This window comes from Loxodonta africana, chromosome 10 (genome assembly GCF_030014295.1).
Source record: "Loxodonta africana isolate mLoxAfr1 chromosome 10, mLoxAfr1.hap2, whole genome shotgun sequence".
NCBI lineage: Eukaryota > Metazoa > Chordata > Mammalia > Proboscidea > Elephantidae > Loxodonta > Loxodonta africana.
Window position 1 is genome coordinate 117,087,079 of NC_087351.1, and position 26,078 is coordinate 117,113,156.

A 26,078-nucleotide genomic window follows, 5' to 3' on the forward strand; every position below is an offset into this window, starting at 1 on the left:
TCACATGTTATAATGTTCATTTTATATGATGTGTCCAGAACAGGCAAGTCGACATAGATAGGAAGCAGATTAGTGGTTGCCTGGGGCTGGGGTGGAAACCCTGGTGGCCTGGTGGTTAAGTGCTAGGGCTGCTAAACAAAGGGTTGGCAGCTCGAATCTGCCAGGCGCTCCTTGGAAACTCTATGGGGCAGTTCTACTCTGTCCTATAGGGTGGCTATGAGTCAGAATCAACTCGACAGCACTGGGTTTGGGTTTTTTTTGGTTCAGGGCTAGGGGTGGGGAGAAAGGCTGACAGGAGGGTGACAGCTAAGAGTAATTAAAAACCAAACCAAACTCCTTGCCATCCAGTCAATTCTGCCTCAAAGCAATACAATAGGACAGAGTAGGACTGACCATAGGGTGCCCAAAGCGGAAATCTTCACGGAAGCAGACTGGCACATCTTTCTCCCGCGGAGCAGCTGGTGAGTTTCAACCTCCGAGCTTTCCATTAGCAGCCGAGCGCTTTAGCACTGAGCGACCAGGGCTCCTAGCTAACGGGTACAGGGTTTCTTTCTGGAGTGATGAAAATGTTTTAAAACTGATTGTGGTGGTGGACACAAAATTCTGTGAAAATCCACCGAAGTGTACGTTTTAAATGGGTGAATTGTATGGCCTGTGAATTACATCTCAATGAAAGTGTTACACTGCCTGGTCCAGTGTTTCCTTCTGTTGTACATAAGATCACTGTGAATCGGGACCAATTCCATGGCATCTCACAACAACTATAACAAAGCCATTACGATAAAGAAAAAAAAAGGAGCAAGAAGATTGAGCTGCCAGGGTAAGGAGAGGCACCCTGTGGGCTCCAGCCCACTCCCTGGCCCCTCCCAGCTCCACTGCCCCTCAGCAGGGCACCTTCCTCCCCACCACATTCCGGGCCAGGAGCAGGTCTGATCTGTCCTTGACTGTCCCAGTCTTTGAGGTGGACGATGCAGTGGGTAGTTTGTGCTAGCGGCAGTGAGTTTTCAGGATTCCTTCCAGTAGGTGAGTCCAGACTTGAGCAGGATGGCTTTCTTTCTGAAGACAGGCAGGGCAGACAGGAGGGTCTAGGAGCCAGGCCTTAAAGTAGGAGGAGGATGTCAGAGGGTGGGAAGGCCACTGCAGAGAGGTGGAACAGGATATGCAAAGACACAGAGACAAGAATCTGTTTGAACTGTATGATCCCGCGTTTTTACTGAGCGGAAATGATCCGATATAAGCAACTTCACGTGGTTCAGGCTAATACAGGCGCTCAGGGAGGAGAGGGGCCCATGTGGGGTGGCCAGAGTGGTTCTCAAGGTGTGTCCCGTGGAACCCTGGGGACCTGTGATCTTTCAGGGAATCTGAGCTGTGAAAACTCTTTTCATAATAGTTGTTGCTGTTGATAGGTGGCATGGAGTAAGCCCTGACTCAGCAGAATCAAACATTGGCAATCTTAATAGTAAACAAACAAACAAACCCATTGCTGTCCAGTGGATTCCAACTCCTGGAGACCCCAAGTGTTACAGGGTAGAACTGCTCTACAGGGTTTTCTTCGCTCTCATCTCTATGGAACTGGGTTGCCAGGCCTTTCTTCCACGGCACCAACCTTAAGCTTCGTAGCTGAGAGCGAACTTTACTCCACGCAGGGGCCTGTTCATCACAGTCATGGCTTAACTTCTTTGCTGTTGGTAAAAATGCCGACACCTTAGCAGGAATCAAACCAAATGTTACAAAGTTCCTTGTGGGTCAAAGATCCCCTCAAAGCACAAGAGAGACTGAGGGATTTTAACGGTACAGATTAGAAAAACTTCATCAATATGTTTCAGATTCCACTTTGTGACTAACCTTTAAAAAACTACCACTAGTCCGGTTCTGGTAGAGTATCAAAGAAGAGGAACCCCCGCGAGGCACAAATAGTTAAGCTCTACACTACTAGCTGAAAGGTTGGTGGTTTCAACCCACCCAGAGGCACCTCGGAAGAAAGGCCTGGCAGTCTGCTGCCAAAAGGTCACATCCTTGGAAACCCCCTAGGGAACGCAGTTGTGCTCTGCACACACGGGGTCACCTTGAGTCGGAACCACGTTGATGGCAACTAACAACAGCAACGACATCAAAGGAGAATACCCACAATTATCTAAGAAGGGTATTAAAACACTCCTCCCTTTTTCCTCAAGTGTGTGTGAGACTGGAGGGTTCTTGAACATGTCAGCCCGAACAGCAAATCACAGCAGACTGAAGGCAGGAGCCAACGTGAGAACCCAGCTATCTCTATTCAGCCAGACGTTAAAGAGATTTTCAAAAGTGTAAACCAATGCCACCCTGTTCATTAAATTTCTTTTGTTGTTTCTGAAAATAGTTCTTTTTTCATTTCAAAAACATTTTCAGTGCTAACACATTATGGATCCATTAACGTTATTTTAATATAAATTATTTTAGTGAATTACAATCCTTAAATAAATATTCACTTATTTATTATGAGGAAACCCTGGTGGCGTAGTGGTTAAGTGCTACGGCTGCTAACTAAAGGGTCGGCAGTTTGAATCTGCCAGGCGCTCCTTGGAAACTCTATGGGGCAGTTCTGCTCCATCCTACAGGGTCGCTATGAGTCGGAACCGACTAGACGGCAGTGGGTTTGGGTTTTCTGCTATTTGTTATGAAATGTATTTCTTTAAACATGAAGAATATAAATGGTCGTTCAGTTTATTTGTTAAATCACTTAAGGAATAGTTAATTTGCTACTGGTCTTGGTCACCCGGTGCAGCTGCAACACAAACACCACAGCTGGTGGCTTTAAAAAGAGAAATTTATTCTCTCACAGCCCGGAGGCTAGAAGTCCAAATTCAGGGCGTCAGCTCTGGGGGATGCTTTCCCTCTCTGCAGGCTCTGGGGGAAGGACCTTGTCTCTGTGAGCTTCCACTCTGGGGTGATCTTCATGTGGCTGGGCATCTCTCTTCCCCCATCTCTGCTTCTCTTGCTTGCTGCTTCAATCCCTTTTATTTCTCCAAAGACATTGACTCAGGATACACCCTAAGCTATCCTGCCTCATTAACATAACACAGACAACCCATTCCCAGTGGAACTATAACCACAAGCATAGAGGTTAGGGTTTGCAACTCATATTTCAGGGGGACACAATTCAATCCATGACACTACATTAATGAATTGATATCATTTTAAAGGAATAGATAAATAATATAAGTGAATTGATCAATATTTCCATTTTAATTTCTAACACAGTAAATATCGATAGATATAACCACATAAACAACTGTGAGTTGAGGTCTCAATAATTGCTAAGTGTGTGAGGGGCTCTGAGACCAAAATGTTTGAGACCCTCTGTCCTAAAGCAGGAGGTGTTGCCCCTGGTCAGCGACACAGGGCCCACCTGATGCACCTGGACTCACACTGGGACTGGCCCACTCACCTGGTCCCCTCTGCGACCCCCGGGCCACCCCACCCAGGTCTGGACCCCACCCTGCTGCGACCAGTGGAAGAACCCCCTGGAGGCCGGGGGTGACGGCCCGCACCCAGGGTCACCTTGTCCAGCTGGAGAGCAGGGTCAGCAGCATCAGCAACAGCAGCACAAACAGGACCAGCAGGACCTGGCTCCTTCCTTGACCTTGGGGTCCTGCCTGCTCAGGACAAGGAAAGAACGTCTCTGTACACTTGAGCGCAGCGTGTGAAAGCCTCTGAGTGTGCATGGGACCGTGCATGTGTGCGTGTGGGTGCACTAGTGTGTGTGTGTGAATGTGCACCTGTGCAGTGTGTGAGCACGGGTGTGTGTGAGTGCACGTATGAGCATGGGTACATGCACATGTAACCATGTGTGTGCCCACGAGTGAGCACAAGTGTGTAGTGTGTGAGCATGTGGGTATGTGCAGTCTGAGTGTAGACGCACACATGGGTGATCGCAGGTGAGTGCATGTGTGAGCAGAGGTGTGTGCATCTGTGAGTGCAGGTGTGTGCCTCTGTGAGTGCAGGTGTGTGCGTGTAAGAGCACAGGTGTGCACACACATGAACATGGGTGTGTGCCTGTGAGTGCAGGCATGTGCAGGTGTAATCATGGGTGTGTGCACGTGTAAGCATGCATTTGTTCACATGCGCCTGTGCAAGTGTGTGTACACGTGAGAGGGAAGGTGTGTCCACATGTGAGCACAGGTGTGTCCAGATGTGAGCAAAGATGTGTGCTGATGAGCCACGTATGTGCACATGAAGGGCAAGTCAGTGGGCACAGTCACCCCACCCCCCAGGCACACCTGCACCCTCGGCCCTGCTCTGCCCCTGCCTCTTACCTCAAGTACCCTGGGAACTTCTGGTTGAAGTCGGTCAGCCAGCGGTCCACCCTGTCTGGGCTCAGACACTCGCCAGGCTGTAGGACCCCCATGATGTGCCCCTGCATCTCATCCAGGTCGGGACTCTGGTGGGCCATAGTAAGCGGTCTGCTCTCCGCCAGGCTCTCTGGACACTGCTGAGAAGAGGGCAGCATCACAGAGGTGCCGTCTCTGTGGTTAGGATGCTGCTGGGAGCAGGGGCACACTGTGATGTCATTGCCCCAGCACCCTCCACAGGCTGTCCTAATGTGGCCCTCGGTTCTCACCAGCCCTTGACCCCCACCTGATCCTGCCCCTCCACTCCTCTCCCTCCCACCTCAGCCCCCAGGTGGGAGGGAAGGCACTTAGCACTCATCCCAAGAGTTGAATTTAAGGCTCCCGAACAGCAGGCCTGAATGTGGTGGGGTGAGGGCCAGGTATGGGCAGGAGGCAGGGTAGAGGAGGCAGGGTAGAGGGCGCAGGGGACAAGGGATGGGGACAGGGGAGAGATGATGGGGAGAGGGGAGGGGACAAGCGATTGGGCAGGGGGCAAGGACAGGGGATGAGGGCAGGGGGTGGGGGATGGGGGCAGGGGGCATGGAACAGGGGATGAGGGGGAGGGGACAGGGGACGGGGATGACGGACAAGGGACAGAGGATGGGAGGATGGGGGCTGGGGGCAGGGGATGGCATGGGGGGGTAGGAATGGGGGCAGGGGGCAGGGGGCAGGGGGAGGGGACAGGGGAAGGAGGTAGGGAACAGGGACAGGAGGAGGGGGCAGGGAAGAGTCAGGAACTGAAGAGGGCAGTGGAGCCCCAGGCTGGCCCAGCCCAGGGTCTGCAGCTCACCTCAAGTCTTCTGAAGACCTTGTTCAACATCAAGATGTCAGTGTCCACCTGATTCCTGAGGGCCCCCGACTCCTCGGGTGCCAGCTCCCTGAGATGGACCGCCAGGGCCTGGACATACTCCCCGATGACCGCCTTGTGCAGACTCCACACAAGGCTCTGCCCCCAAAAGACGAGAGGCCGGGTGAACGCTGTCCAGGCTGGCCAGCAGCCGGAGAGGACCTCCCTCAGGTGGACGTGGAAGGTGTGTCCACAAATGCCCTCTCAGGCAGAACCATCAAGGAGTGCACCTTGAGTTTGTGGGGTGCCCTTCAGCAAGTGGGGTCACCCTTGTGACCAACTGTCCCTCTGCCTGGTGACACTGGGGCCCTTCTAGTCCTGCTCAGCTCTGCCCTGGGTGTGGTGGGGGTCCCATCCTCCGCAGAAGACCAGCTTGCATGAGGGAGGGTCAGGGTCCAACCAGCCCACCTCCCTCTGCCACCCATCGCCCCTCCCCCAGTCTCCTACCTTGTAGGTGGGCGAAGGGTGCATGTTGGGGCGGCCCTCCAGGCCCTGACACAGGGACCTCAGAGCGCTGACTAGCTTGTTGTCCTTCCTTCCAAAGTGGTCCTGCAGGAGGCTCTGGGGACGGGGGGGTTGGACATCACTGGATGTCACTGTCACCAGACGCCACCGTGGCCCTGAGCACCCCAGGCTGACCCTACTGCCGGAAGCCGGCACTCTTTCTCCCTTCCACCCTCCTCCCCTCTAGCCCCACAGACCCCCTCTCTCCCCGGCTGGGGGGCACTGTCCTAAACCAGAGGAGCCCGAGATGTCCCCACTTTCCTGTGCCCAAAGCTCTGCCCAACCTCCTCCTCCTGCTTCTGGGCATCTAAGGATGTTGAGGGCCACAGCGGCTCTACCCTTCCCACAGCCTCCCTGGGCCTCTCTCTCCCCTCCGTCCCCACTGCACCCTCCTGCCAGGTCCTTCAGGAGCAGAGAAGACCCTGCGCCAGGGCTGGGGGTGCGTCACCTGGCACTGGGCTATTACTCCCTGCAGAAGGTGGTCCTGGCCGACTTGTTCCACGCCATCAATGGCACCCTGCGCGGCCCTCTCCAGGTCGTCCTGGGGCCCGTGCACCTGGGTCAGCTCACACCACGTCTTCCTGTTGGGGGAAGCCCAGGGGCCATGGAGCCACAAGCCAGTCCCCGCCCAGGGCCGCACCTGCCATGCCGCTCAGCGGAGCACCTCGGACAGATGGGAAGCTCAGGCCCCGCTCACGCTTTTCTTCTGAAAGTGGCTATCTCGCCCTCATTCTTTTTTCCCCCCAAACGTATTTATTTAGGAAGTATCATATCCACCTGGAGCCCTGGTGGCGCAGTGGTTAAGAGCTCAGCTGCTAACTGAATGGCCGGCAGTTGCAATCCACCAGCAGTTCCTTAGAAACCCTATGGGGCAGTTCTACTCTATCCTATAGGGTCACTATGAGTCAGAATCAACTCAACAGCAAGGGGTATCCTAGCCCCCTAGCCTAAGATGCCAAAGGCTCTGTGCAAAGCTTCTCCCCAGAAGGGGCCCCTGGAGGGCAACTGGCCTTTCCTGAATAAAACCACCAGCTGTGTATGCGCGTGGGTGTTCATTCCCCTTTGTCTACACAGATGGTGCCAAATCTGCTCTCCACACCATTGGGCCCAGGACTTCAGAGGTTACCTGTCTGCCTGCCTGCCCACTCACCTATGCACCTGCCCACTTGTCTGCCTTCCCGCCTACCTGCCCGCTCACCTGTCTTCCTACCTGCCCACCTGCCCAATCCCCTGCCTTCTCATCCACCTGCCCACCTGCCCACTCACCTGTCTTCCCACCCACCAGCCCACCTGTCTTCCTGCCCACCTACTGTCCCACCTACCTGCCCACTCACCTGCCTTCCTGCCCACCTGTCCACCTGTCCACTTACCCACCTGCCTTCCCACCACCTGCCCACTCACCTGCCTCCCACCCACCCCCCCATGTACCCACTCGCCTGACTTCCTGTCCACCTGCCCACTCACCTGCCTTCCCACCTACCTGCCCACTTGCCGACTCACCTGCCTTCCTGCCAACTGGCCCACCTGCCTTCCCACCCACCTGCTGTCCCACCCACTTGCCGATCTGCCCACTCATCTGCCTGATTGCCCACCTGTCCACCTGTGCACTCACCCACTTGCCTTCCCAGCCACCTACCCGCCTGCCCATTCAATTGCCTTCCTGCCCACCTGTCCACATGCCCACTCACCCGCTTGTCTTCCCACCCACCTGCCCACCCATCCACTCACCTGCCTTCCGCCCACCTCTCCACCTGCCCACCTCCCCACCTGCCTGCTTCCACACTGGCCCACTCACCTGCCTGCCCAGTTGCCCACACACCCTCCTGGCCCAGCCCCCGCCCGCCGGCGCACCTGAGGACGCAGCAGTTTTCCAACACGTGCAGCTCAGGGAAGGTCCCCGGGCCCCAGCGCATGCTGAGAAATCTTTCTGCCTCTTCAGGGTACCTGTGATGAAAGGCGGAGATGCCACCTTGCCACACCGGGTGGCAGGCTCCACCCTGCTGGCCAGAGACTGTCTCCTCTCTCAATGTAACTACCTGTCTTTATAGAACCACACACTGTCAGTGGTGACAACTCTGATGTTAACAACGCAGCCATGATCTGCAGTGCACTTGCTCTGGGCCAGGCACCGAAGCCAGGCGCTTCCTAAGGCTTTTTTCATTTAATGCCCAGTGCAGCCCTTTGAGGTAGAGAGGAGAGAGACAGGGACAGGGAGAGTAAGACGCAGAGGAGAGATGAAGGCGGGGGGAGGAAGGGGAGGAGGAAGGGAAGAGGAGGAGCAAAGGGAAGAAGGAAACAGAGGGGAGAGGAAGGCACTGCCCAGCGGGGCCCAGAGCAGGAACTGGCAAGTGAGGCACTCACCTTGGCCACAGAATGGCCACGCCATGGCCAAAAAGTTCAGTAATCTCGATAAATAGCAACTCAATGTGGTATTTTCAAAATTCAAAATTAATGGCAAAGAGAAACCCACGATCAACCAGATACCCAAATGTCACATGAAGATGGGCCCCAGCTTGAACTCTCCCCGCTCACCTGTCTGGGCTGCCCCCATCCCACCCTCACTGCCCAGTACGGGGGCCACAAGCCACAGACGGTGCTTCAACTTAGATTAATTAAAATTAAATAAGATTTACTATTGTGCTGCTGGCCACACATCCAGTGCTCAACAGCCACACCAGCCAGTGGTGGTCATGCTGGCCGGGGCACACGCAACCCGGCCATTATCGACCTGAGCAGCCCACAGGGCCAGGCGGGGGGGCCACAGCCTGCCCTACCCCGCCCCCGCCTAGGGAATTGGCCAGCCCTGGGGTGCATCGTGGTTTGGGCCACCACAGCTGGGTGGGCTTATGAAGCCCCCCCACTTAGCTTGATGGTTCCACCCCCTATGCCTCCTCCCTACCTGGGTGGGGACACCTTTTCTCTTACCTTTGCAGAAACTTGGAAAATATCTCCATAACCTTGTCTTGAACCCGGCTGGTGATGGGCTGCTCCAGGTCCTGGCATTCTCTCATGGGTGCCTCCAACAGCTGTTGATGGAAGCCACCAAGCTCTCAGGGGGACTAAGCCTCAGAGACTGGGTGCCATCATCCCTCTCCTCAGCCTGCCCCTGCCGCCACTGCTATGCCTGCCTCGCAGAGGGCATCCAGCACAGAACCCCACCCCCGAACTTGTGGCCCAATTCCTTGTTCCCAGGGTCCTCTCTCTTGCATCCCACATTGTCCTGCGTCCCAGCCGAACAGTGTCCCCAGGCACAGCCAGCATCCCCTGTCACTGCTTGGCCAGACACTGCCCCACCCCCACCTGGAGCTGTCATCCTTCCCTTCCCGTGCTCCCCGCCTCACCCCCAGCACCTATGAACAGGCACCTTGGTGTCAACGCATCAAGGAAGTTCTCAGCTAACTTGCATCTTCCTCCCTTGCCTATGAAGAAACCCTCCACCCTAGCAGTCAAGAGAAGCACCAGAAACCCCAGCCCAGACACCACCCCCAGTGGGGGCCTCATGGACAGCCACCTCTGTGCAGCCCCTACTGACTGAGGCCTCAGGAGCTGCCAGGTTCCTGGAAGAGGCCCCCTGAATACTCCCCACACCCGGCACCGAGCCCTCAGCTCATGAGCCAGTTCTCTGGGTTGGGCCCTGGCTGCTCCCACCACCCTACCTCTGCTGACACACCCAGACACCCCATTTACCCCAAAGCTGTCCCTTACTCAGATGCCCCCGACCTCCACAGGTTCAAATATGCCAGCCCAGTTAGGTCACCCTGAGCTCCCCCTGCCCCACCTAACACCACCCCCGAGCCTGGCCACAAAGGAAGTGCCATCAACCTCCACCAGGGACTCTGAAGGGGCAGGCTGGCATTTACCTCAAAGATTTCCAAGAACGTCGGGCAGGGAGACTTGGCCCACTGTCTCGTGTCACAGCTTAGGACCTTCTCGAAAGCATTTTCTACCTTGTTCTGTCCAAGAAACAGTAAAGTGACTTCCACCTCAGTCTTCTCCCGGCCTGGCCACAGCCCCTGGACCGTTGAGGCTGGGGGTGGGAGCCACTGGGGCTGAGGACTGGAGTGAGGGGAAGGCCTGGAGCAGCCCTGGGGGACACCAGCCAGGTTAGTAGGAACCTTCCTTGAACTTGGGCGAGAAGTCCTGAGCAAAGACTGTCCTCCTTGGCCTCTCTCTCCATCAGGAGCTGGCCTGTGAGGTCCATTCCAGGCCCCGTCCTCCTCTCTCCCTTCCCATGTGGCCGGCTCTCTGTTGGGGGAGCAGAGCACCCACAGCGGCCGGGAGCTGAAACGGGGCATCCTGGGCACCCAGGCCATAGGCTGCCAGGGCCCAAAAGGCTTGGCCAGGCACCGGGGGTACCCAGGCCTGGGAGACCAGGGCTGGATGGGAGGGTCTGCCCCCAGGAAGCTCCTCAGTCCTTCCCTAGCCCCGCCCACCCACTCCCCATGAGGCCAGAACAGTCCAAGAGTTGAAGTAAAGCCTGTACTCTTTAACATAAGGAGCCCTGCTGGTGCAGTGCTTAAGTGCTCAGCTGCTAACCTAAAGGTCAGTGGTTCAAACCCACCAGCCACTCCACGGAAGAAAGATGTGGCAGTCTGCTCCATAAGATTACAGCCTCGGAAACTCTATGGCACAGCTCTACTCTGTCCTTATAGGATCACCATGAGCCAGAACGAACTTGATAGCAACAGGTTTGGTTTTTTGATTCTTTAACATGCTTGGCTACTAACTGAAAGGTTGGAGGTCCCAGTCCACCCAGAGGCGTCTCGGAAGAAAGGCCTGGAGATCTACCTCTGAAAAATCAGCCACTGAAAATCCTATGGAGCACAGTTCTACTCTCACACACGTGGGGGTGCCGCGAGTCAGGGTCCACTCCATGGCCACTGGTTGGTGGGGGGGATTCTTTAATCCAGCCCAGGCTAGAATTTAGCAGCTCCGCAGAGAAGTGTGAACGGCCAGTGCTTCAAGGAGACAGAGCCCTGAGCTCAGCTATCACTCTCCTCAGCAGCCAAGGAAAAGGTTGGCTGACATTTCCATGCCACTCACTGGAAAAGTCTGGTTAAATCTATACTTATTCTCCATCTTGTTGTCACAAGGTTGAGTTTCTAGGCCTGTTAATACCCAGGGCCGAGAGCTCTCTTCATTCCCAAAATTCTCCCACTTGTCCGCTCCTTGGTGCCTAAGCGCCCGTCATGGGAGCCACATCCATTCAAAACGATGGTCGTGGGAAATTGTGATGTGCCCATGAGTCCCACCTGCTCACCATGGAGCAACTGTATCCACTCGCCTTGCGACAAGGAACTTGCCACCTATGAACCTGCGGCTTTGCCAAACCCACTCTCACGGTGCATGTGTGTGTGTGAGTGTGTGCATGTGTGTGAAAGTGTGTGTGAGCGTGTGCATGCATGTGTGTGAACATGTGTGTGCGAGCAGTGCATGTGTGTGCAAATGCGTGTGAGTCGTGCATGTGTGAGCACGTGAGTGTGCTTGTGGGTGAGTGTGTGCATATGTAAACATGTCTGTGTGCTATGCATGTGTGTGATTATTGCATGCATGTGAACGTGTGTGTGAGCATATGCATTGTGTTTATGTGAGCATGTGCATTGTGAAGCCGTGAGCACATGCGTGTGCTCGTCTGCATGTGTGTGTATGTGAGCGTGTGCGTGTGTGCACATGTAGCTGGACCTCACTTACTAGTCAAGGCAGCATGACACATGATTTGGGCTTCTCCCCATGTGCTACTTTGTCATGACCCCGGCTCCCGGGTCATTGCTAAGCTGCAACACCCTGTCACATTTCCTGTGTCAGTAGTCAGGGTCAAGACTCGGCTGCCCCACCCCAGGCTGGGGACGGGCGCCAGCCTAGCACTCGGGGCCCACTCGGGCCACCATACCCTCCGCCTTCTCCCCTACATGCCATTTACCTGGATCAGCTCCACCAGCTTCTCCTGCAACTGTGACATCCAGGTAACGAAGACCAGCAGGTCCAAGAGGCTCCCTGCCTGGGAGGCACGGGAGGTGGGAGGCACATTCTGAAGCTTCTCCCTGCTGGAGGGAAGGAGCACGAGAAGTGCAGAAACAGGGAGGGGCAGGTGAGGCCAGGGCTGGGTCGTGGGGGGCAGCTCAGAGCTAAGAGCAGTGGACTCCAGGTGGGACCTGCTGGGGAGCCTCACCAGCCTCCAATGCCCCCCGTCCCTGCTCTCAGGGCTGGGCAGCAACTTGAGAGGCATTTGGGGAGGACAGATGGGAGCAAAAAGCTCTGCTTGTATAGACGAGCCTCGACGGTCCTACGCAAGACTCGGCCATGTGCTCCCTAAACACACGCACATGCTACCATGTACACACATGCATGTACATGTACATGCTCACACACTCACATGCATGCAATACACCTACACACAGCGTACACATGCTCACATGTATGTAAATGCATGTGCGCCTTTACATACACACATGCTCACGTGTACACATGTCTGCTCACAGACATGTGTGCTCACACACATGCACATACCCCCAAATGCTCACATGTACACATGTCCGCTCACACAGATGCGTGCTCACACACATGCACATACCCCCACACATGCTCACATGTACACACACCTCTGCTCACACACGTGTGCTCACACACATGCACATACTCCCACACATGCTCACATGTACACACACCTCTGCTCACACACGTGTGCCTCACACACATGAAGTTATGTGAAACACACAACACTCCCATGCATGGACATATGTGCACACGTGTGCACATACATAGCCCAGGCACACACATGCACACCACACGCTGTGCACCTCCATGCATCCCATACACCCCACACACATGCATGTGCACATACGCACACTCGCACTCATGCACAGACTCTCCCTAGGCCAGCTGAGGCCACCCTGCCCTGCCTCCCCCACCCAGGTGGCTCTTCTAAAGGCCTTCTTCCAACTATCGCCGGGGCCGAGGTCCATCACCAGAAGGCAGTGGCCTCGCCCAGGACCCAAGGAGAGCTCACCCCCACTTCTCAAACAAGATCTTCTTGCTCCACTTGTACAGTTCGGAAGCTCTTGTCCATTCGTTGCTGCAGAAGCGGATGAGCTCTGAGAGGTTGCTGACGAGGACATCCTGGAAGCAAGCCCTGTAGCGGACCCAGAGGCTAGGTCCCAGCTGCTCTACCCGGCCGGATCCCAGGCTCTGCTCCACGGCCTTCTCCAGCTTCCCCAAGTATGGGCTCAGCTGGTCATGAGGGTCTGGGGTGGGGATCCGGGCCTCAGCGTCCCTCCTCAGCAGTTTCTCTAGCTGGCTGCCCCAGGTGGCAACACCACTGGCCTGGAGGTCACTAGTCTCCGGGGTCTGGGGGTTACTCTGAGCCCAGGCCACGGCAGCCACCACCGACTCGAGCTGTGGCTCCAGCTCTCTGTGTGGCCCATGATGCTCCAGGGCCTGCTTGACCACCTGCCACATCCTCTCAGCCACAGCCTGGAACTGGGGGCCACAGTCCTGCCCTTCCATGTGGCCTGATGAAGCAATGCTCTGGCAGGCTTCCAGGAACCGACCTTCCATGATTAACTTCTGCAAGTCTGGAAGAAAGGGGTCCAGGAACAATGGCTCAGAAGGGGCCTTGGGAACAGGGAGAAAGGGTGAGGCAGGGCAGGAGGGTACTGCCTGCCCGTGAGTGTTAAAGCTTAGTTCTCACTCACGTGAGGATGTTGATGTTAGCGCCATGGCGTCAGCCTGACTCCTGAGACCCCATGTACGAGAGAACAAAACGCTGCCCTGTCCTGCACCATCCCCGTGATCAGACTGTTGTGATCTACAGGGTTTTCACAGTTGATTTTCAGAAGTAGATTGCCAGGCCCTTCTTCCTAGTCTGCCAAGGCTGTGAATCCTTGCAGAAGCAGACTTACTCATCTTTCTCCCATGGAGCGGCTGGTGGATTTGAACTGCTGACCTTTATGTACAATGGAATATTATTCAGCCGTAAAGACACATGAAGCTCTTACACATGAACATTGAAAACGTGCTGCGGGAAATAAGCCAGGCACAAAAGGACAAAGATTATACAATCTCGCTTTTGTGAAATATCCAGAATAGGCAAATACGTGGGGACCAGAGTTCCTGAGTGGTCACCGGGGCCTCGGAAGAGCGGGGAAAGGAGGAGTCACTATTGAAGGACCACTGAGCTTCTGTTTGGGAGGAAGGAAATTGCTCAGAAATGGATAATGGTGACGGTTGCCCAACACAGGGAATGTAGTTAATGTCACTGAGTTGTACACTTCAAACTGGTTAAAACAGCAAACTTTTTCTTCTATATTTTACCACAATAAAACTTCAAAAAAAAAAATTTTGTTTTTTTAAAATCAACATTTTGCCTTCTCCCAAGTGTGGGACCCATTCGTTATTCTTTCACAGAGCCATTCCAGGAGGCAGCGGTGCCACGCCTTTTTCTGCCCCTCCCTCACAGGGTGCCCGGGACACTCAGAGCTGCCCATTTCCAGCCCCTTGCACAGACACGAAATGCTCCTGCCGAGAAACCCCAGCCCCGAGCCGCCCTCCTCAAAAGTCAGACCTTGGAGCTCAATGCTCTGGCCTTGACAGCCTGAGTGCTCAGAGGGAAAGAGGCCTCGTCTGGGGTGGACACAGCCCCGCCACCCCCATCCACCCCCTGGATAGAAGTCTCCTGCTTGTGCCCTCAGCTCCCCAGGACAGGGTGAGGCCCCCTAATGGCCCCGTGGCCCTTTCCTACCTCACCTCACTGCCCCACCCCCAGCCCACCAGCGGGTTGCCCTACATTCCTGCAGAGCTCCCACCAGCACCCTGTTCCAGACCACCACCCCCACAACCCCACAAGCATCTGTCAGTTTGCCTCACTGTGGGGGATGGGCTGTTCCTGTGATGCTGGAAGCCATGCCACCGGTATTCAGATACCAGCAGGGTCACCTGTAGAGGACAGGTTTTAGCTGAGCTTCCAGACTAAGACAGACTAGGAAGAAGGACCTGGCCGTCTACTTCTGACAAAAGTTACCCAGTAAAAATCTCATAAATAACAGCGGAACATTGTATGATATACTGCCAGAAAATGAGCCCCTCACGCTGGAACCCAAAACCAAGCCCATTGCTGTTGAGTAGATTGCGACTCATAGCAACTCTATAGGACAGACTAGAACTGCCCAATAGGATTTCCAAGGAGTGGTTGGTGAAGTCAAATTGCCAGCCTTTTGAGTAGCAGCCATCGCTCGCTAACCACTGTACCACCAGGGATCCCTCAGGTTGGAAGGCACTCAAAACACCATGGGAAAGAGCTGCCTCCTCAGAATAGAATGGACCTTTATGACATTGATGCAGTCAAGCTTCTGGGACCGTCACTCGCTAATGTGGCGCCACTCAAAATGAGAAGACACAGCTGCAAACATCCATTAATAATAGGAACATGGAATGTAAGAAGTATGAATCTAGGAAAACTGGAAATCGTCAGAAATGAAATGGAACATGTGCAGATCAATATCCTAGGCCTCAGTGAGCTGAAGCGGACTGGTACTGGCCATCTTGAATCAGGCAATCGTATGGTCTACTCTGCCAGGAATGACGAATTCAAGAGGAATGGCATTGCATTCATCATCAAAAAGAATACTTCAAGATCTATCCTAAAGTACAACACTGGCAGAGAAAGGGTCCTGTAGGGTTACTACCTGTTGGAATTAACTTAATGGCCATGGGTTTGGGTGTTTTATTTTGTTTAGCACATAGATAATTCTCCAAAAGAGCCCAAGACCTAAGGCAAAGCAGTCTCCTGTAACTTGTTTACTAGGCTATTGTTTGACCTACAGGTGACTCCAGCTCCTTCAAGGCTCAAGGTTCAAAAGGACACCTCAGGGCAAATGGCCTGAGTCACCCCAACTCCATGGACCCCAGAAATCTGGTTTACAGGAGAACTGAAATGGTTTCTCAGTTTGAATACAAAATGAATGTAAAAAAAACTCCTTGAGAATTATTATGTTGATTGAATGTTTAGATATGTTGAAACAGTAACTTTTTAACTACATTGGGTTAAATAAAATATATCCGTGCTATTAGATGACTTGAGGTACTTACTGATGAAGATCAAAAGCCACAGCCTTCAGTACGTTCAGTATGTTCAGGGTTACACCTCAACATAAAGAAAACAACAATCATCACAAAGGACCAATAAGCAACAGCACGACAAACGGAGAAAAGATTGAAGTGCCAAGGATTTCGTTTTACTTGGATCCAGAAGCAACACCCACGGAAGCAGCAGTCAAGAAATCAAATAACTTTGCATTGGGCAAATCCAACTCAAAAGACCTCTTTGAAGTGTTGAAAAGCACAGATGTCACCCTGAGGACTAAGGTGGCCTGACCCCAGCCATGGTGTTTTCAATCGCCTCATACGCACGCAAAAGCTGGACAATGAATAAGGAAGACCATAAGAAGAACTGACGCCTTTGAATTGTTGTGTTGGCGAAGACTGTTGAATATACCGCGGACTGCCAGAAGAACAAACGAACCTGTCTCGGGAGATGTACGAGCAAAATGCTCCATAGACTCAGGGATGGGGAGACTGTGTCTCACATACTTTGGGCATGTCATCAAGAGGGATCAGTCCCTGGAGAAGGACATCACGCTTGGTAAAGTACAGGGTCAGTGAAAAAGAGGAAGACTGTCAGTGAGATGAATTGACCCAGTGGCTGCAAGAATGGACCCAAGCATAACAGCGATCCTAAGGATGGCGCAGGGCCGGGCAGTGTTTCCTTCTGTGATAGGCAGGGTCACTGTGAATTGGAACCAACTCAATGGCACTTGACAACAATACCCATGCACAGGTTACACGTGCACACACGCATGTCATACTTTCACACACCTGTACACACACGCACGTATCACACACACTCACACTCACCCAGGCGATCAGGAGAGGCCGCAGCTGGCACGACTAGTACCCACATGCCCTGCACAGGCCCCGGCAGGCTGCCGGCAGCTCTGACAGTCGCCCTGCGTCACCAGCCAGCAACATGCGGGGCCTAGCAAAGGCCAGAGGGGAGAGGGAGGGAAACAGCTCTGCAAAAGTGACCATCTGCAAGGACATCCCCACTTCACCAGGCACGGGAAGAGTGAGGGTGAGAGAGACCCCTCGAAGGTCCCGCCACCTGCAAATCAGCTAATGAACACTCGTCCTTGAGTCAGGTGATGATGCCGGTGACGGCCTCCAGACACCAGAGAAGGAAAGGCAGCTGGTGACACCTTCCCTTGAGCCCTGGGTTCCCATAGCACTTCCAGAGCCTCCCACTGCTCATGGAAAATAAACTGTCATCTCTTCAGTAAAAGCTTCCCCAGGTCATAAAAGTACCAGCTCCTCCTGGAACATCAGCCTCCCACAAGCCTGCCCTGGTCCACAGCCTGAGACAGAGCAGCCCCTGGTCCTGGGCACCACTCGGCATATCGGGGGGTTCCCTGAGCACAGACCCCCTGCTGGATCACGGGGGCACAAACATGGATCACAGATGCCCCTCAAAGAGACCCAATGCACAGCCCTCCCTCCACCCCACCCCTGCGCCAAGAGCCAGGGCTAGACTCAGCACCCAACACCAGATGCCTGGTTTTGAACACTGGCCACACTCTTCCTGCACAGCCTTGGGCAAAGGCCTCAACCTCTCTGAGCTCTTATTTCATCAGCATTAAGATGGGCTTCTCGTGAGGGTTCACTCGGGCACCCATGGTGGGAGGAGGTGGCTGATGGCTGTTCTAGTCATGAGTTGTCACCGTGGTGTCTCTGAGCCCCAGGGGTGCAGTCCCCTGCCCCAGCCCCATCACAGTCCTTACCGTGGTGGCTGGTGATGGTGGCTATCCTCCCACCCCATGTGGGATCCCACAGGAGTGAGAAGGAAACATCTTATTAAGCACCTACAGATCTAACCAGATTTGAGAACCAAGTCCAGAAACCCCAGAACCAGGTCATAGAACGCACCCTCAAGATTCTGTCCCTCCAGAACAACTGTCCCTGCCAAAATCTGTCTTAGGGTTCTCTAGAGAAATAGGGCCAGTGAGAGATACACGTGCATGTATAGACACATTCAGAGCTCCGCTGCTAACCAAAAGGTTGGCAGTTCAAAACCACCCTCCTTGGAAACCCTAAGGGCAGTTCTACTCTGTCCTGTAGGGGCTCTATGAGTCGCACTCCACTCGACAGCGACAGGTTTGTTTTTATATATATACAGGAGTCGCTGGCTGGTACAAATGGCTAAGCACTGGACTACTCGCCGAGAGGCTGGCAGTTTGAACCCACCCAGAGGTGCCTCAGAAGACAGGCCTGGCAATCTGCTTCTGAAAGAGCAGTTCTACTCTACACATGCAGGGTCATCATGAGTCGGATTTATTTTGAGGAAATGGCTCACTCAATCGTGGGGCCTGGTGAGTCCAAAATCCCCAGGTCAGGTGGTGGGCCAGAAACTCCAGCAGTCTTATCTATTCACGGTCTTGAAGCAGAGTCCCCCTTCCTCAGGAAACCTGGGGTTTTGCTCTTCAGACATTCAACTGAACGAGGCCCACCCACATAATGGAGGGTGACCTGTTTAGCTTAAAGTCACTGATTTAAATGCTAATACGTACTTCCTAGGAACACCTAGATAGTATCTGACCAAACACTGAGCACATCACCGGGCCATGTGGGCACATGGCACTGAGCACCACAAGTCCCTTGTCCCTGCAGGCAGCACCTGTCCAATCAATCAGGGAGAGATACAGAACAGGGGGGATGAAGAAACAAATGAACAAAAGTGGAGCTCGTACCTATCTTTGTTTCTTGAAGGAGAATATCTGTCTCAGGTCCTGTCTTCCCATGAGGTCTGCGCCAAAGCCCTTTAATCCGCGTGAACAGCTTGGGCTTTGTCAGGTGCCCGTGCACCCCTCTAGGCTTTTTCTGTCCCGACTCGCTGCCTGGGTCCTCCTCGTCTATCCTCTCCCACTTCTTTCCTTTGTGCTCCATGTTCCTCTCGCCGCCCCTGCCCGGCAGCCTGGACCTGCAGGCCCTTCCCCAGATCCAGCTCTCAGGGACCTGAACTTCTCACTTTTACTCTAGAGCTTTATATGAGCTCTGAGTCACTGGGTTTGTCCTCAGTCTCTACCAAACAAATGGACACGGGAGGTGGCTGGGCCACTGCCAGAGGAACTACCTCTGGGACTGAAATACAGAAGTCAACACCCAATTACAATTTCCCAGATTGCACTGACCAGGGTTTTCCAGAGCAAGGACTGTGTGGGTGGGGTCATTATTCGTCCCAGGGTGCCTCCCTGAAACGGTGGAATCTCGGGGCAGCCCTAGGCCAGAGTGAAGGCAGTTCTGTTAGGTGACCATGCAAAGCCCAGGGTCTCGGCCGACATTGCCCACCTGTACTGTCATAAATTGAGAATCAACAGTTGTTCACAGGTCATTGACAAAGAAATTACTCAGGGCTGTGGTTTCTTTTTGTAGTCTCTGAGTGGTGCGAATGGTTATCCTGCTCAGCTCCTAACTGAAACTTTGGATGCTTGAGTCTACCAAGAGGTGCCTTGGAAGAAAAGCCTGGTAAGCTACTTTCAAAAAATCAGCCATTGAAAACCCCATGGAGCACAGTTCTATTTTGACACACATGGGGTTGCCATGAATCAGGGCTACCTCGACAGCAAGTAGTAACTGCTCCTCGTTGTTTCTTTTTAACTGACAAGGCTATGGTTTTCAAAGCCCCATTCACCTGGGAACTGTTCACCTGCCCAGGTGGGTGGCTGGGGTCCTCATTTGATAAAGGGAGACACTGAGGCACACCTTTGACTTTGGGTTAGAACTTCCCAGGAGGCCTTAGTGAGATCCCACCAACAGCAGTTATCACTCAAACTCTGGAGTGGGTTTTATTTCAACGTGGCATGAGGTAGGGATCCAACCTCATACTTTCCCTGTGCAAAACCCTTTTCTCCAGCTTCAGTTGTTAAGCGGTGCCTCCTTTCTGTGTCCACCTGACATGCTACTTCTTTCATATACGCCCAACATTTAAACACAGATATGTCTGAATCCAGGGCTCCGCTTTATAACCACTAACCCCGAATTCTTGTAAACATGCTCAGGCATCTCCTGTCTTTAAGGAATGCCTCCTGGACCCCATATACACTGTATGAGTTTCCTCTGGCTGCTGTAACAAATTACCACAAACTTAGTGGCTTGAAACAGTACAGATTTATTATCTTTCAGTTCTGGAGATCAGAAGCCCAAAATGCATCTCACAGGGCTAAGGTCAAGGTGTTGGCAGGGCTGTGAGGCTCTGGGGAGAATCCGTTTTCTTGTCTTTTCCAGATTCAAGATGCGACCTGCACAGCTTGGCTCAGGGCCCCTCCTCCATCCTCAAGTGTCTGTTGAGTCCTTTTGCGTCCATCTCTCACCTTCTGTGCTTCCTCACTGGGCCCACCTGGGTAACCCAGGAGCATCACCACCCTACCTTAAGATCAGCTGACTGTTGTTGTTAGGTGCCGTGGAGTCAGTTCCGACTCACAGACCCCATGTACAACAGAACAAAACACTGCCAGGTCCTGCGCCTTGCTCACAGTCATTGTTATGCGTAAACTCACTGTTGTAGCCACTGTGTCAGTCCATCTCATTGAGGGTCTTCCTCTTTTTTGGTAACCTCTACTTTACCAAGCATGATGTCCTTTTCCAGGGATGGTCCCTCCTAATAACATGCCCAAAGTATGAGATGAAGTCTCGCTTTCCTCGCTTCTAAGGACCATTCTGGCTGTACTTCTTCCAAGACAGATTCGTTCTTTTAGCAGTCCATGGTATAGTCAATATTCTTCACCAACACCACAATTCAAAGGCGTCAATTCTTCTTCAGTCTTCTTTATTCAACGTCCAGCTTTCACATGCATATGAGGCCATTGAAAGGTCAGCTGATTAGCAATCTTAATTCCATCTGCACTTTTGTTACCCCTTTGCCATGTAACCTAACATGTTCACAGGTACCAGAGATTAGGACATGGACGTCTTTGGGGGACCACATCCCCCTTTAGCTAAAGCCTCTCTCTCTTCAACTTCACAGAACAGCTTCTGAAACACTTAGGATCTCACACTCTCTCTATTCACCCCTCCACAACCCTCCACCCCTCGTCTGAAGGGCAAGAGTCTTTCTCTTGCCCTCGGCACCATCGTACAATCCCATGGACCTCCTCATTAGGAAATTGGACCAATTTTGCATCTCAGAACACTCCTTCTATGTACTTAGTATGCGGCTGAGCAGCGCCGGTTAACGGCTGAATGCCCTTCAGGTCCTCATTGCGTGAGCCAACTCCCGTCTCTAAGACAATTCCCTAGGCCTGCTTTGGTTTATGTGTCGTTCCCTGAGTACATTGCTTCCTGCTCACAGAGACAGAAGCAACACGTGTCTACACTTCATTAAGACACAGATGTCGTTGTTAGTTGCCACTCAGTCAGCTCTGACTCATGGCAACCCCATGTACAACAGAATGAAACGTTGCCCGTTTTTGCTCCATCTTCACGGTCTTCGGTATGCGAGAATCCATTGTTGCAGCCACTATGTATTTTGAGCGACTTCCAACCTAGGGGCTCGTTTTCTAGCATTATATCAGACAGTGTTCTGTGGTGACCCATAAGGTTTCCACTGGCTGATTTTCAGAAGTAGATTGCCAGGACTTTCTTCCTAATCTGTCTTAGTCTGGGAGCTCTGCTGAAGCCTGTCCACCATGGATGACCCTGCTGGTATTTAAAACACTGTTGGTATGGCTTCCAGCATCACAGCAACATGCAAGTCATTACGGCACGGCAAACTGAGATATAGTTTATATATTGTCAAAATATAAACCCTATTTTTATATATATATATATTTTGACACTGCCCTGATTATGACAGTGTCTTAGGCTGGGCTCTCTAGAGAAGCAAAACTGGTAAAACACATAGATATATATATAGAGAGAGAGAGAGAGGGATTTATATCAAGAAAATGGCTCACACCGCTGTAGAGATTGGAACATCCCAAGTTCGTGGGTCAGGATAGAAGCCTCTCCTAATTCATGCAGCTGCAGGTGCCAGCTAACCCAAAGATTGGCAGGTCAGAGAGCAGGGCTCTTGCTCACAGGCTGTGAAGATCGATGAATCCCAAGATCAGCAGGCATGACCACAGGTAAGCTGCTAGCTCGCCCCAAGAACCGGAGAGCAGATAACAGGAGCCAGCTGCAGGATCCAGCGTGAGCAAAAGCCCCCAAACCTTGCCAGAATATTTGCTTATATTTGATGCAAATCACATGCTGAAGGAAACTCCCTTTCAACTGATTGGCTACTCACAGCAGATCCCATCATGGGGTAATCACATACCAAATTTCAACAGGGAAGTGATCACATTATACGACTGCCAAGTCTCTGAGAATCGTGGCCCAGCCAAGCTGACATAGTCTTTTTTTTTTTTTAATTTTTATTGTGCTTAAGTGAAAGTTTACAAATCATGTCAGTCTCTCATACAAAAATTTATATACATGATCACAATCTTAACCATCTCAGTCAATAAACAATTTCAGCCCATCCTTCGACTCGACGGCAGTGGGTGGGTTTTACCATATTCCGCCATGTTTTGTATTGCACAAAAGGGTCTCCCACAGCATGCTGAGCTTTTCACGGACAGCCTCCTGTAATTCTCATGACAACCCTGCTGGTTAGGCGCTATTTTACAAAAGAGGAAAATGAGGTTTCAGGGAAGTGAAGTGGCTCCCCCAGCAGGTCTCCCAGGTAGAAGGTGCCATTGCCAAGATGCAAACCCCTATTTGGAATGCTGGGAGGATGTCTACTGATCTCACGTACCCCTTTTTCGTGATTCAAAAGGTATCTGGGATGTAAGAAAGCACATGTTCTCAGAGTCCAGAGCAAGCAATCCCTTCCGACTGCCTGCAGGAAGTTTAGACAGATGTGTTTTCACAGGTCAAAGGCTTGGATGGGAGCACTCAGCTCAGGCGGAGGGGGAGAGCCGCAGTGGCCCAGCAGAGGGTGCCACAGGGAAAGTGAGGGTCCAGCAAGAGGCTTGTGACATGAATGTCCACTAGCGAAAGTCTCTAGGCACCCCAGATGAACAATGGTGAATGACCGTAGTGCCTATTTCTCATGCATGGAGGTGGTGGACCTCCACATCGTGCCTGGATCTGGAAGCCTAAGGACAGAGGCACACCTCAACTACAGGACCCCCACTCTTCAACATAAAGTCTCGTGACCCCCATGTCTGGGCAACATGCACCATTGGCAGCTGGAGGGGGTGGGCAGGAGATGTGCTATGAGAACAAAGCCAGCCTACCAAGTTGGCTTCTGCTTCCCTGGGACTGCCCAAGCACATGTTTCACACAGCCATCATTGCCCAGCCCTGAAGTTCCCAGCCCCTGTAAACCAACACCCCCCAGGTGTACAGACCCTTCCAGAGGCAGCACTACACAAAGGCCGCCAGGAGCACACCTGCAGTTAGACAAAGGTAGTCACGCTGGTTTGCTGCAGCAAGGAAGAGAGGGAACCAGGGACCAGTGGGGTGTCCCATGGGGGCACAGCAGGATTACCCTATAAGTAAAGTACTCACGGGCCCAGTCGTGCCTTCGCACCAATCTGCAGTGCACCATTTCACCCGTCCCCCACCACAGCAAAGATGTGGTAAAACCCATGAGAAATAGCTTGCCACAGATTAGCAAGTAAACACAGTTAAGCCCGTGTGTACCTTGCTCAATGCTAGCCAGTGTGTATAGTGCTCAAGGGTTAATCCACCACTGCGTGGGGGAGTCAGGAACAGGGTGTTATTCAAAACAGGGGCGGGGGTGCGGGGGACAGGGGATGGGAGACGGGGGGGGGCATCCGGTGGGAGTCCCCTGAGCCACCACATCACCTCAGGCGTTTACTTTCAGTTTTGTTCTCTTCCAGTAAACACTGGAGCTTCTCGGAAATCACACGGGAAGTTCTCATTTGTTTTGCTTCTAGCATAAAACCTCTTGGGAATAGAGGTCACGCTCGAATCAGGGGTCTTCTGTCTGAATCTAAGACTCCTCACTCTGCTCGGGGACCTGAACAACGTGCGGAGGCCCCGGTGTTGGACTTTATGTGGATTACGAGCCCAGCCCCACGCTGAAGTTTGGTAAACAATTGTGCAAGGACAGGAATGCATGGCCTCCCTTGATGACCCACAGTAATGAGACATCGAAGTTGTGGTTAGACAGAAGTTTAATACTGAACCAACATGAGACGTAAAAATAAATAAACAAAAGGCAAACCTGTTGCCGAAGAGCTGAGTGCAACTCACAGCAACCTCATGCTTCGGAGCAGAACTGCTCCACTGAGTTTTCTTCGCTTTAATGTTTATGGCAGTAGGTCACCAGACCTTTTCCCGCAGCACCTCTGTGTGGATTCAAACCACCAATCTTTCGGTTAGTAGCCGAGAGCAAACCATTTGTGCCACCCAGGGACCTATAACATGATACCTAGCTTTTCTAAAAATATCTCCAGGTGCATTATTAAAAAGAACGATGTTCTGAAAAGGACAACAAGACACCTGGGGAATGCAAAGCAGAGGGAAGAGAAGGTACAAAACAGAAGGCGTGAAAGTATGTCACCCAGTGCACAGGTAGGTGGCTGGGCGGGGGGAGCCTGCCTCGCGGGGAGCCGGCGCTGCCAGTGGAATGATGTGATGGACTTAGTTTGTGCAGGGTCTTCAATGCCAGATAACGTAAGGAATTTAGTCGTCGTTTTCCAACTCAGGAGTGCTACTATGGGGTGCTAAGCAGGGGATTAACCTAAACTGATGGACTTTAGTCACTTTTCTCCTTGTGTGCAGGTAGGTTCAAGACTGTTGTTGTTGTTGGATGCCATTGAGTCGGTTCCGACTCACAGCGAGCCTGTGTACAACAGAACGAAACACTGCCCAGTCCTGCGCCAGCCTCACAATCATTTTTATTCTTGAGCCCATTGTTGCAGCAGTCGTGTCAATCCATCTCGTTGAGGGTGGTCCTTTCTTTCCCTGACCCTCTACCAAGCGTGATGTCCTTCTCCAGGGCCTGATCCCCCCGATAACATTTCCAAAGTATGTGATAGGCGTAGTATTTCCATCTTTGCTTCTGAGCAGCATTCTTGGTGTACTTGTTGTAAGACAGATTTATTTGTTCTTTTAGTGGTCCATGGTATATTCAACATTCTTCGCCAGCACCACAACTCAAATTGTCAATTCTTCTTTGGTGCAAAACTAGAGCCAAGGAAAGTAGTCCAAAGGTTCTTGAATAATCCAAACAAGAGGTTCTTGTGAGGCAGACAGCCTCAGAGCCCAACCGTTCTTAGAGACACCTGCTGTGGCTTATCCTTCTACACCGAGCAGAAAAGGCTGCCCATTCTTCTGGAACTGTCCTGGACGAGATACCCACAGAACAGCCATAGCTGGCCTCAACCAGTTTTAGCAGGTTTTCTACACCATCTTAACACTTCAAGTGACCTATCAGCTCATTAAGTGAAAAATACATACTGGGTGGAGACTTAACATGCTAATGAAGGAGAATTGACCTCTTCTTCCATCCCAGAGAAAACCCTCGTCTAGAGAAAACGCATCATCACCCCCCAAGCCCTGAGTGCCTGTGTGAAAGTCAATCCTGAATATTCATGATGAATTTGCATTTCCTAGTCTGCTCTCTGTAAAGCCCACCTCCCTGAGCTGCCAGCAGCCTTGGAGGCAACAGCCCCACTTGCTCCTTTCCTTGTGCAACGTAATAAAGATGTCTTTCTTCTTCCACCTCGGCCTCTTGTTTATTGGCTGTAACAAGTTTTTTTTTTTTTTTAACAAGTCATGCCAAGCGGAACCTGGGGTTTCCACCCAGCAACACTTGAACTAAGAGGGCAGCAGTGGGGATGGAAAGGAAGTGGATATGAAAGGTGTTTGGGAGACAAAATCTGCAAATCCAGGGACCAGGGGAGAGAGGAGGAGCTGAGCTGCAGGAGACAGCAGGCACGGTTCCATCATCTCCAGCAATCACTCTGAGCACCCCCATTATAGACTGCTTGGCTGGCCACCACTCTTTCTTCTTTTCTTACCTGGGCCTGGGAGGGCATTGCCAAGAAGAGGAGAAAAGGGTGAGGACGTGAAGGCAGAGGGCGGAAAGATGGTCTCTTAATAATGATAAGGTACCTATTTATCCTTTCTGGAAAGATTCGGTTACTTAGAGAGTGAAACTGTGGCAAGGAAGTGTTCACAGAAAATTAAGTGCCGATACGATTTTATTGTTAAAGAGATGAGAAGTTAGAAGATGGTTCTGGCACATTACTCAGAGAGAGACCGAGAAGGTTAGCTGTAGGAGCTCAGAGAAGGCCGTTTCCT

The 26,078-nt window shown here is 52.4% G+C and overlaps 1 protein-coding gene and 1 long non-coding RNA gene across 16 annotated transcripts; one reads left to right on the forward strand and one right to left on the reverse strand.

The window, feature by feature from the left end:
- On the reverse strand, window positions 1-21,954 carry LOC111750191 (uncharacterized). 15 transcript variants are annotated; one of them, XR_010323237.1, is made up of 13 exons: window positions 18,513-19,110; window positions 12,725-13,289; window positions 11,639-11,762; window positions 9,579-9,671; window positions 8,644-8,744; window positions 7,570-7,662; window positions 6,167-6,299; window positions 5,662-5,775; window positions 5,158-5,313; window positions 4,293-4,468; window positions 3,538-3,632; window positions 1,607-1,682; window positions 1-1,098 (listed from the first exon to the last, which is right to left on the reverse strand). XR_010323237.1 is itself a non-coding variant. In XM_064293019.1 (13 exons), exons 2-12 carry the CDS (start codon window positions 13,432-13,434, stop codon window positions 3,569-3,571), a joined length of 1,644 nt encoding a protein of 547 aa, XP_064149089.1. In that variant the 5' UTR covers window positions 13,435-13,660; window positions 18,513-18,584; the 3' UTR covers window positions 1-1,682; window positions 3,538-3,568. The 15 variants fall into 15 exon arrangements, 11 of the variants coding, with proteins under 11 accessions (XP_064149089.1, XP_064149091.1, XP_064149090.1 ...); XR_010323236.1 differs by having other exon boundaries at window positions 1-1,137; XR_010323235.1 differs by having other exon boundaries at window positions 1,478-1,682; window positions 18,513-19,109.
- LOC111750192 (uncharacterized) lies at window positions 18,653-24,997 on the forward strand. The gene is made up of 2 exons (XR_010323238.1): window positions 18,653-24,800; window positions 24,889-24,997. It is a non-coding gene; the product is annotated as an uncharacterized LOC111750192 (long non-coding RNA).
- The last annotated feature ends 1,081 nt before the right edge of the window (window positions 24,998-26,078 follow it).